The 12,481-nt window shown below is 41.6% G+C and overlaps 1 protein-coding gene and 1 pseudogene across 4 annotated transcripts in view; one reads left to right on the forward strand and one right to left on the reverse strand.

Moving 5' to 3' along the window:
- The window catches only part of PRELID2 (PRELI domain containing 2), an 88,545-nt gene that overhangs the window by 23,737 nt on the left and 52,327 nt on the right, over positions 1–12,481 (reverse strand). For all 3 annotated transcript variants that reach the window (XM_012749054.2, XM_075996168.1, XM_012749053.2), the window contains exon 5: positions 7,838–7,943. In XM_012749054.2, coding sequence (XP_012604508.1) covers positions 7,838–7,943 — 106 coding nt within the window. The remainder of the gene's footprint in view (positions 1–7,837; positions 7,944–12,481) is intronic.
- LOC105862617 (mitochondrial chaperone BCS1 pseudogene) lies at positions 9,323–10,745 on the forward strand (annotated as a pseudogene). Its single transcript, XR_001150115.3, has one exon. The product of XR_001150115.3 is annotated as a mitochondrial chaperone BCS1 pseudogene (transcript).

The raw sequence follows: 12,481 nt of genomic DNA on the forward strand, positions 1-12,481 counted from the left end.
GCTAATAAATGGAATGCTATACTATGTTCATGGTTTGAAAGAATTAATAGTTAAAATGTCTATACTACCCAAAGTGGTGTACAGGTTCAATATAATCCCTATCAAAATTCCAATGTCATTTTTCACAGAAATAGAAAAAAAAAAAACAAGCCTAAAATTCACATGAAACCATAATAAACTTTAAATATCTAAAGCAATCTTGAGCCAAAAACAAACAAAAGGCAAAGCTGGAGTCATCATACTATCTGATTTCAAAATATATTACAAAGTTATAGTATCCAAAACAGCATGGCACTGGCATAAAAACAGACAACAAATTGAACAGAATAGAGAGCCCAGAAATGAACCTAGGCATTCGTAGTCAATTGGTTTTCAACACATGTGCCACGACCAAACAATGGGGAAAAATTTTTTCTTCAATGAATGATGCTAGGAAAACTGGATATCCATACATGGAAGAATGTAATTGGACCCCTATCTCACGCCATATACAAAAATCAACACAAATGGGTTAAAGACTTAAACATAGACCTGAAATTGTAAAACTACTAGGAGAAAACATAGAGGAAAAGCTCCATGACATTGGTCTGGACAATGAATTTCTAGATTTGACCCCAAATACAAAAACAGAAATGGGATTGCATCAAACTAAAAAGCTTCTGCATGGCAAAGGAAACAATTAACAGAGTGATGGGACAACCTGTGGACTGGAAAAAATATTTCCAAGCCACACATCTGATAAGGGATTAATATCCAAAATATATAAGAAACTTAAACATCTCTAAAGACAGAAAACAACTCATTTTAAAAATAGGCAAAGGACCTAGTTATTTCTCAAAAGAAGACATATAAATGGCCAACAGGTATATGAAAAACTTCTCAACATCACTAATCATGGAGGAAATGCAAATTAAAACCACAATGAGATACCACCGCACACTTATTAGAATTGGCTGTTATCAAAAAGATGAAAGGTAAGTGTTGGAGAGAATGCAGAGAAAAAGAAGCCCTTGTATACTGTTGGTAGAAATGTAAATTAGTACAGTCATTATTGGTAACAGTATAGAGGTTCTTCAGAAACTTAAAAATAGAACTACCATATGATCTAGCAATCCCGCTTCTAAGTATAGTTCCAAAGGACTTTAAATAGGTATGTGGAAGAGATAGCTGCACTGCCATGTTCACTTGGCTGTTATTCACAATAGTCAAGATATAGAACCAACCTAAGTGTCCAACCACAGATCACTGGATGAAGGAAATGTAGTCTATATACAAAATAGAATACCATTCAGTCTTAAAAAGAAGGAAACCTGTCATTTGGGACAACATGGATGAACCTGGAGGACGCTGTGATAAATGAAATAAGCTAGGCACAGAAAGACAGATACTGTACGCTCTCATTTATATGTGGAACCTAAAAAAGTCAAACTCATATAAGTAGAGAGTACAAAGGTGGTTATCAGAGGCATGGAGTAGAGGAAGACTATAAGGAGATGTCAGTCAGACAGGAGGAATACGTTTTTGAGATCTATTGCATAGCATGTGGACTGTAGTTAATGATCATCACTTTATAAATTTCAAAATTACCGAGAGAGTAGATTTCAAATGTTCTCACAACAAAAAATGATAAGCATGTGAGGTGATGGATATGTTAATAACCCTGACTTAATCATTCCACATTACACACGTATGTCAAAATATCACATTGCACCCCATAAATAGATAAAATTATAATTGGCTGATTAAAAATAAAAAATAATTTTAAAAAGAACAATAATACTTTTAAATGGTTCCTCAAAATATTAAACATATAATTACCATATAATTCCGCAATTCCACTTCTGGGTATATACCCCAAAGAATGAAAAGCAGGAACTCAAACAGATATTCATATATCCATGTTCACAGCAGCATCAATCACAATAGTGAAAAGGCAGAAGCTACTCAAGTATCCACCAATGGATGACTAGAAAAACAGAACATGATATATACCTGCAATGAAATAGGATTCACCCTTAAAAAGCAAGGGAATTCTGACACAGAATATAGATAAACCCTAAAAACATAGGCTACATAAAATAACACAGTCACAAAAAGACAAATACTGTATGATTCCACTTATATGAAATGCCTCAAACAAGTCAAACTCAGAGACCAACAGCAGAAGGGTGGTTTCCAGGGGCAGGGAGGTGAGTGGGATGGGAGTTATTGTTTAACGGCTATGGAGTTCCAGTTTGGAAAGATCGAATAAAGTTCCAGAGACAGATGGTGGTGATGATTGCAAAGCAATGTGGTTACCTTTTAAAAAGGTAAACTTGATGCTGTTGTGTATATTTCACAACATTAAAAATTTTTAAGATTCTTTTTTCATATAATGTTTTTTTTTTTTAAATAGCACCATAAATCTGTGGTACATGGGAAAGTAGAAAAAAAAAGGACATGTCATTATGGTAGAAATGCAAGGTAAATACACCCTCAACCTGCATGGCACTCTGGAATTTAGGCTGCAGTTTGGACGACACTGGTGGGAGATTATGCGTGGAAGGGAGGGTATTCGCTAGCCACTCAAAGCGCTTGCAAGCAGCATGACGCCCCCATTCCCCTGGTCTGTTTCAAGTTCTTCCACTGTAACTGAGTTCCTTGTTCTTGCATCCCTCCATCCCCACTGCCCACACCACAGCACCTCACTCTGGTTCCAGCAAGCACATACAGCTTGCCCCAGGCACGCAGCTGAAGTGCAGAGATCACAGATGCAGCACTGTGGTGTAGAGATCAAGAACACACCGGAGTCAGACAAGCTGGGGTTCAAATCCCAGGTTTACCGCTTACTCCTTCTGTGACCTTGAGAAACTGTCTTGCCACTTGGGACCTCAGTTTCCCTATGCATAAAATGGGAATAACGATTCCTGTCTCATCGTATTGTTGAGAAGAGCAGATAAGGTAATGCATGCCAAACACGGTGCTTGGCATCTACTAAGCTCTTGTAAGCACAGTTGTTATTTTAATACCCTTCTCAGCACTGACCACAGTGCTGGCACTTGAACACCAGGCAGGGCTCAAAACATTTTCAGCCTCAGCAGATGTTTATTCATTTGTCTGTCATGCCTTCCGCCCTGAGCTGGGTGTCCCAGAAGCAAAGCTGCTTCACGCGCAGTCTCTACCTTGTGAACCACATCTTACTCTCACTTGTGTCTCCGGCACCCTCCTCAGTGCCTGGCACGCAGCTGACACCCCAAAAGTTGTGGTGGAGTTGAACTTCCGGTTCTAAAATCTAGTTCCCTGGACTGTGTGTGTTCACATGAGTTTGAGGGGGAAAAAAATACATCTAACCGTGAAAATAAAAGTGTGCTAAACAAGCACATGATTATGACGATTACGACTTTTTTAATTCTTAAAAACACAGAGAACACGTTTTGTATATCTGACCTGTGCTCTTCAATTTAGGGAAAGCTTCGAACACAGTTTTCACACATATCTGTAAGACCGCCCTAAAATCCTCCTCTTGCAGACAAATAAACTTGGGATCCGGGGGGCAAAGTCACCTGTTCTAGGTCACAGGGGCGATGGCAGCGAGCTCAGGCTGTCGGTTTGGAACTGCTTCTATTTGGAGGACCCTGTCGACTGGCCCCCCCAGAGGGAAACCCCCGCTCTCCTGCCCTCAGACCTCCACGCAAAAGGAAAGTGGGGTCTGACTGGCGGGTGGGAAGTCTGTATTTGTGTCAGAAAGGCCCCCAAACTGCAAGTTCCCACAGAGGGTTGAAGGGAGAAGAAAAAAGCAACTGAACAGGCCCCCAAAGGCACAGAAACACCCGCGACCTCGGCTGCAGATCCATCCCAAGAGCCAATTTTTAATTTCCAAACACAGAGATGGAGCGTTTGTGAGCACCTAGTCTTGCTTTTCCTAGCAAAAAAAAAAAAAAAAAAATAGATATCAGATCCCTACCTTACCACTGCTAAACAGACTCAGGCATAAAGTGAAAATAAAGTCATCTCAACACTCTCTGGTGGCTTCCCAGAAGCCACGTGCGAGGCTCGGCTGAGAAGGAAGTCAGGCTGACACGGGAAAACTTGACCGCTGGGGTAAAAGTATCAACGGCTCCTACAAGTGAAAAGCTAATTAAACCTGGCCTCTTCAAAAAGAAAAAGTCAACTCAGAAGAGGCAAAAGCTATCAGGAAAAATATATTCCTACTTCCGAACATATTAAATGAATGAGAAGAAAGAGGAATCGCTTGAGTTTATCACTTTAAAAAGTTTAAGTCACTTAATTATTTCTACATATTACTCATCAGAAACCAATAGTGAAGCTCACTGCACATTCTATTTCCTTTCTACTTGTTTCTTTTTATTTTTTTTGAGACAGAGTCTCACTCTGTTGCCCAGGCTAGAGTGAGTGTCGTGGCGTCAGCCTAGCTCACAGCAACCTCAAACTCCTGGGCTCAAGCGATCCTCCTGCCTCAGCCTCCCAAGTAGCTGGGACTACAGGCATTTGCCACCATGCCCAGCTAATTATATATATTAGTTGGCCAATTAATTTCTTTCTATTTATAGTAGAAATGGGGTCTCACTCTTGCTCAGGCTGGTTTCGAACTCCTGACCTCGAGCAATCCGCCCACCTCGGCCTCCCAGAGTGCTAGGATTACAGGCGTGAGCCACCGCGCCCGGCCCTTTCTACTTGTTTATACGCAAATGTACTGAACACTGACCAAGGTGCTACGGTTGGGGTGGGATCAGGATTAAGATTAATAAACCCCAATTCTGCCACCAAGCAACATAGAATTGACCATGGGACCATTCCAGAAACCTTTGGGAATATTTACCCCCCCCCCCACACACACACACACCCTTTCTCTGAGAAGTGCCCCTGACCCTGATCCACATGGTCATCACAGGGGATAAGCCACATTTCTACAGCCTGACTTGCACCCTCCTGGCGGTGCCTGGCCTATGGAAAGCTAACAAGAGTCTTTGGAAGGGCTCAAACAATTTAGAAAGAAAGGAAATAAGCAGACAGTCTTTTTGTTCACCAGAATTCCATACAACATGTACACTTTGACAGCGGAGGTCCACATCCCTCTAGACACCCTGGAGAGGAGAGAAAACCAGACCACGGAGAAAGAGAAGAATAAAACAGACACATGGTTTTACAGACAAGAGTTGAAGGAGGAATGCCACCTGGGATCCTGGCAGCCTTCGGTTCCAGGGCAGACCTTTCAGAAGTCTGCCAGCCTCACCACCCTTGCAGCCTTACAGTGAGCTCGCCTAAAGTGGTTTCTGTTACTTGCAACCAAAGAGTCCTAACAATACAAGGGGAGTGAGACTGCAACACAAATCCACCTAACGCACGACCGTATTGTGAAGTTCACGGTGCTGGGTAGGCAAGGATTCTGGTTCATTCACCTGAGGGCTGCACAGCAAAGCAGCAAGAGGTGTGTCTTATTGACAAAAAGATGGAGATTTGAGTCCAGACCCCAACCCGTGCTAGTTCTGTGAATAAATCCATTTATCCCACACTTAGCACAGTGCCCAGAGCAAAGCAGGTGCTCAATATATATTTGTAAGAGGAAGAAAGGCAGGAAAGCAGTTACCACATACTGGGTGCACTTATCTTTTCGAGTCATTTCTCATTAAAATTAGGGGGGATAAAGCATTCACTTTATGCATTTCACAGGATCAGACTGTGCAATTAAAAGGCTTTAATAGGTTCAGATTGATACATCAAATACAGACCCACTTGGGTTAATCAAACAACATTTATCTAAAGCAGGGGCTGGCAAACTATAGCCTATAGGCCAAATCCTGTTTTTACATGGCCCACAAGAATGATTTTTATAAATGAACATTTGTAATCAATTTGATGATAGGAAACACTGACTTTGAACCCTAATTCAGCCAAATTTTATCCTTCCCAGAAAGGAATTTCATTCTTCTGATTAATACATCTGTATTATAGAAAAGTATACTCAATTATTTTGTGATAGAGGGTTTAAAGGATGTACAAGAAGTCAGCTCAGTCAAGGACATGGCAATGAAATTATTTTGCTCATCAGCCCCACTATTTTTAGAGAGCAATTTTACAGAACATGGGGGTTTTTACAAAAGCGTATATTGCAATATAGCAGAAAAACTTGTAATCATGTCTGAGTGAGTTAAATATGACATCAGACTTTCTAGAAGTTTGACTATCCTCCTTCAAGCCCAGGTTTAAATAGGCTGGACCAGTCTGAGTATGTGCCGGGAACTGCCTCAACTGGGCCAAGAACATATCACCAATCTCGACAGTATGTCTATGGCATATAGAACAGTACCGAATATTCGTTCATTACCCTCAGCCTCCCAGACTAACACTTCCTGGGCCAGGTTCATTCTTAAACCTAGACTTGCAAAAATGAAAACAAGGATCCATCACCAGAAATCTCTGGGAGTCATAACAATAGTTCTTTTTTTTTTTTTTTTTTTTGAGACAGAGTCTCGCTTTGTTGGCCAGGCTAGAGTGAGTGCCGTGGCATCAGCCTAGCTCACAGCAACCTAAACTTCTGGGCTCAAGCAATCCTACTGCCTCAGCCTCCCGAGTAGCTGGGACTACAGGCATGTGCCACCATGCCCGGCTAATTTTTTATGTATATATCAGTTGGCCAATTAATTTCTTTCTATTTATAGTAGAGAGGGGGTCTCGCTCTTGCTCAGTCTGGGTTTGAACTCCTGACTTGGAGCAATACGCCCACCTTGGCCTCCCAGAGGGCTAGGATTACAGGTGTGAGCCACCGCATCCGGGCCATAACAATGGTTCTTGAAACAAGTCATTAACTCCAACCCACAAAACAAAATGAGATAACACATACGGAAGTCCTGAGTAAATTCTGGAAATAAGTGAATCTGATTATCATCACAATAACAATAATAATAACAAAACACTTTGGAGACTTTGGCATGATGTTCTATTCTCTATTCATTGCAATAGGCATATAAAGACGCATAAGGAATGGGCTTGGCCCTAAAGAAGTTTTGTTTAGTTTGTTTTTCTTTTTGTTGTTGTTGTTGTTGTTTTTGAGACAGGGTCTCCCTGTGTTGCCCAGGCTGGCTCTTGAACTCCTGGGCTCAAGCAACCCTCCTGCCTCAGCCTCCTGAGTAGCTGGGATTGTAGGCACATGCCACCACATCCAGCTAAGAAGTTTTAAAAAATAATGCTATGATGTCAAGAAAATAAGATATATAAATATCATATGTAATGCCATAGAGGACAGATTAAAAATGGAACAGCTCTACTTGAAATAGGGCACACAGGTCCAACGTGGTCTCTGAGTCACCTTAATGGAAGGCTAAGCTCCCATAAGTAGTGTTTGAAAACTGTAAGAATGGACAATTGGGGTCTCTATATTTTCCTCATCTATAATATCAGGATAACAATAATAGATACTTCAAAGGTTTATGTGGATTAAATAAGACAATAAATAATTCTTTTAACAGTCCAGTGGCACATAGTAAGCACTCAATAAATATTAGCTATTGTTATCTTTTTTATTAAATAGTTGTCATTATACTGCAGATACTATAATTATTCATTCTATCATTTCCCTTAATTAGACTGTAAGTATGTTCCGTATTTTCATACTCTTCATTGGCATATTTTTAATCAAATGAGCCATAAATGGCACATTGGTTTTATTTTGATTTGGAGTTATGTAATAATTATTGAGGGTAATTATTTTTGCATATATTTATATAGTAACGATATTTTTTTCTTGTTACGTCTGTTCACGAGCTTTATTCAATAAACCCTATTGGAACTCTCATTGTTTCTTAAAACTAATGTTGGTTCAAAGCAGAAACAAGTTTACCTTCTGGGCTCCCTGCCTTAAGAATGTGCTGGCAAAAGTTTCCAAAATGTAGTTGAGAAATCCGGCTCCTGTGATTGAAATCCTGCCTCTTTGAATGAACTCTGTCCTGTAAAAAACAAAAAGAAACACATTTCTGATGTCTTCTACACTTGGATATGTAAACCACAGACATTTCCAGCAGCAAAATTACCACTTATAATTAACACAAAATAATATACATAATAATTCAATAATTGGCTACTATAGGGAAAGACTGTTAAAAGAAGTTTTATAGTATATATATTCTAAACAGAAGTTTTATAGTATATATATTCTAAACAACAGTCTTATATAAATTAAAGAATATTCATTTCATGCTGCAAAATGTCTTTTTAAAACTGAGATATCAATAGAATCACTTTGGGTAAATTATTTAGATTCTCTATAACTCAGTTTCCTCACGTGTAAAATGGGAATAATCATCCTACCTTCCTTTTACAACTACTGTGACAAGTACATGAGTTAATACATACAGGAATATGAAGAGTTCCTGACACATACGCATTTATTAAACGTTAGACACTATTACTAAAGAGAGACAGACAAACAGAGACAAGACTGGAAAGCCTGGAAGGACTTCTTTAATCCTTCCCTGGAGAGGGGACTGAGAGAGAAGAGATGTACCACCATCTCTACCAATTTTAATTATCAAAGTTACATCAATATTAGTTTTCCCCATTTCATAATATAGAGATTTGGATTACACTTGAGAGTGATATAAGATGGCTCAATAGGAAGCCTGAAGCCCCTGTTCCCCGAAAGAGCCAATGACTTAATAACAATATGTGAGCCAACTATCCTTTGTGAGAACTCCACAAACCAGCTGAGAGGTGCCAGCACTCCAGGCAGGTGCAAAGCCCAGAAGAGCCACATCAAAGCAGGAAAGGAAGTTTGTTGCTTTGCCCATGGTAGCCCCCTCCCACCCGGCACAGAGCAGCATAATTAGGAAAAACTCCCAATTCCTGACTTCTTCCTCAGAAGGGATAGAGAAGAGCTAAATGTACACCCAGCTTTGTTGCTTTATGAGGGGCTGCCCAAGGGCGTGACTCAGAGTGCTTAAGGAAATGTCAGTATATTTTCAAAAGCAAGCATAGCAGCTTGCTACAGCACTAAAAGAATCTAAAGTACCTCCGACTGACACTCTGGGGAACAAGAGATTATGGGCCAAAAGGAAAAAAAGAATGTAAAAAAATAAAGAGAGCCTGATGGCCTTTGGGGACATTGTCAATTAAATCAATATACACATTATGGGAGTCTCAGAAAGAGAAAAGAACTAGAGAGGGGCAGAGTGCCTATGTGAAGAAATAATGGCCGAAAAATTCCCAAATTTGAGGAACAAAATAGGCATACAAATTTAACAAGCTCAGTGAACTACAACTAAGATAAATCCAAAGAAACTCACACCAAGACACATTATAATCAAACCGTTAAAAGTCACAAAGAGGATACCATCGAGATGGAGGGCCAGAGAGTCATGGCGGTTTTGATAATGCTCCAGAGCCTGTAAGGGTTGGTGTTTCCCTTTCAAGATGCCACTTTCAGACTTTATTCTGGCCCTGAAGGACAATCCCTACTTTGGAGCTGGATTTGGGCTGGTGGGTGTGGGCACAGCCCTGGCCCTGGCCCGGAAGGGTGCCCAACTGGGCCTGGTGGCATTCCGGCGCCATTACATGATCACACTGGAAGTCCCTGCTCGAGACAGGAGCTATGCCTGGTTGCTTAGCTGGCTTACCCGTCACAGTACCCGTACTCAGCACCTCAGTGTTGAGACTTCGTACCTTCAGCACGAGAGTGGCCGCATTTCCACCAAGTTTGAATTTGTCCCCAGCCCTGGAAACCACTTTATCTGGTATCAGGGGAAATGGATACGGGTAGAACGAAGTCGAGAGATGCAGATGATAGACTTGCAGACAGGGACTCCTTGGGAATCTGTCACCTTCACGGCCCTGGGCACTGACCGAAAGGTTTTCTTCAACATCCTGGAGGAAGCTCGAGAGCTAGCCTTGCAACAGGAGGAAGGGAAAACGGTGATGTACACAGCTGTGGGCTCTGAATGGCGCCCCTTTGGCTATCCCCGCCGCCGGCGACCACTGAATTCTGTGGTTCTACAACAGGGTCTGGCCGACTGAATTGTCAGAGATATCCGGGAATTCATCAATAACCCCAAGTGGTACACTGACAGAGGGATTCCCTACAGACGTGGCTACCTGCTTTATGGGCCCCCTGGTTGCGGAAAGAGCAGTTTTATCACAGCCCTGGCTGGGCAACTGGAGCACAGCATCTGCCTGCTGAGTCTCACAGACTCCAGCCTCTCTGATGACCGGCTCAACCACCTGCTGAGTGTGGCCCCACAGCAGAGCCTGGTGCTCCTGGAGGATGTGGATGCTGCTTTTCTCAGTCGAGATTTGGCTGCAGAAAACCCAGTAAAGTACCAAGGTCTAGGCCGTCTAACGTTCAGTGGACTGCTCAATGCCTTGGATGGTGTGGCTTCTACTGAAGCCCGCATTGTGTTCATGACCACTAACCATGTTGACAGACTGGACCCTGCCCTGATACGCCCAGGGCGAGTAGACCTGAAGGAGTATGTGGGCTATTGCTCACACTGGCAACTGACCCAGATGTTCCAGAGGTTCTATCCAGGGCAAGCACCTTCCTTGGCTGAGGACTTTGCAGAAAATGTCCTTAAAGCTACAACCCAGATCAGTCCTGCCCATGTGCAGGGTTACTTCATGCTGTATAAAAACGATCCGGCAGGGGCAAGTCACAATACTGAGTTGCTGAAGAAGTAATCAGCCAGGCTGTGCTTATTTATCCCCCCCAGGAAATCAATAAACACCTGCCACACTAAAAAAAAAAAAAAAAAAAAAAAGTCACAAAGAGAGAATCTTGAAAACAGCAAGAGAAAAGCAACTCATCACATAAAAGGGAGCTCATAAAATTTTTAGTGGGTTTCTCAGCAGAAACTTTGCAGGCCAGAAGGGAATGAAACGATATGTTCAAAATGCTAAAGAAAAAAAAAAAAAAAAAGCAAGCAAAAAAAAAAAAAAACTACAAACCAAGAATACTATACCTGGCAAAACTATCCTTCAAAAATGAGAGAAATTTAGACTTTCTGAGGTAAACAAAAGCTGAGGGAGTTCATCACCACGAGAGGTTTGGATTATACTTAATTTAGTTTCATTCATTCATTTTTTTTTTTCAAAACACTGGCAGCATGGCTACTACTGAGTGCTAGAGGCCCACAGAGAAGGTGGTCTCTGTCCCCCAGGATCTCACTGACTAGTGGACTAGACAAACAGACACCTGGGAGCATGCCAGCAAGTGGAGGCCAAGCATTCTATCAGAGGAAAATCACAAGGACCCAGGCAAGGAGGCGTGAAGGAACAGAGATATCTGATGAGCCATAAGTTAGCTGAAAACACCCACGACATGCTAAGGGGCTTGATAAATTCTTCCCATAGGAATGACTGGAGCATAAGGTGGGTGTGACAGATGTGGACATGAGGCCGAAAGGGTAAGTGGAGACGGGACTGCAAATGGTCTCAGGATGAGCAGTTTAGACTTTATCGTGAGAGTAGAAGGGTCTTCTCTCCCGAGGACACCAAGTGTCAGGTACAGATGAACAGTTACATGTGCACCACTGACTAAACAGGCTTGTGGCAACTCCTCGATGCTTTTCATCTCCTTTCCCCCGTTTTCAGCACAGCGCTGACACTCGACGGCTTCAATGAGCATTTGTTAAATGAATGAGTTAATTTAATTTCTTTGCAATCAAAAATACTCAACTAAGAAAATATTTTCCCAGCCTTCGTACATATCTATGGGAAAGACATGGCAACCAAGCCTCCTGTATAGATATTTACATGTATGTATGCATTGATATGTGAGCATAGGCACTAAAACCAACCAACAAACAAAAAACCTGGAAAAATGATCAAACTGTGTGATTTTGGTCAGAATGGTTATTAAAACCTCTTAATTAGACCTCTTTTCTAATAGCAGGAGTCTCTACATTTAGATCATGCGCATAAAGAAAGCTTCAGAATTTCTCTCTTCCTCTCCCTCCCTCCTTTCCTTTCCTCTCCCTCTGTCATACACACACACACACACACACACACACACACACACACACACACACACGAGTTATCCCATCCAATCTGGCATAAATGCCTTCAGTCTAAGCAGCTTCTACCTCTTAGATGTAAGCCCATTTAAAATGATTCGCTCATGTAAAACTATATCCTAGTGACACTAATCTTTTCCGCCTTTATTCTGGATTAATCAGAGTAGAATTTTACAGTGATTTTAATACTTAAAAGTGAAAAGTCGAGCAGTCGCACACTCTTGGGAGAGGTGCACTTCTCCGGTCCTCAGTCCTCGAGGCAAGTGTAGGTGAGGGATTAATAAAAGTCTCTCTCACATCATATTCTAACCAATATTTCTTTCTGCCACTTCTGGGAGAAATAAGTCTCAGAAAAGCACTTTCAGGGTTTGTCCAGATATCAGAGAATAACAGGCCAGTAAAGCAGGGTCATGCCCTCGCCATCAACAAGTTTATCCTATTATATTTTAAGACTACCAGAAAAGAAAATACTGCGCTCTCCC

The sequence above is a fragment of the Microcebus murinus genome, chromosome 21 (assembly GCF_040939455.1).
Source record: "Microcebus murinus isolate Inina chromosome 21, M.murinus_Inina_mat1.0, whole genome shotgun sequence".
Classification (NCBI taxonomy): Eukaryota; Metazoa; Chordata; class Mammalia; order Primates; family Cheirogaleidae; genus Microcebus; species Microcebus murinus.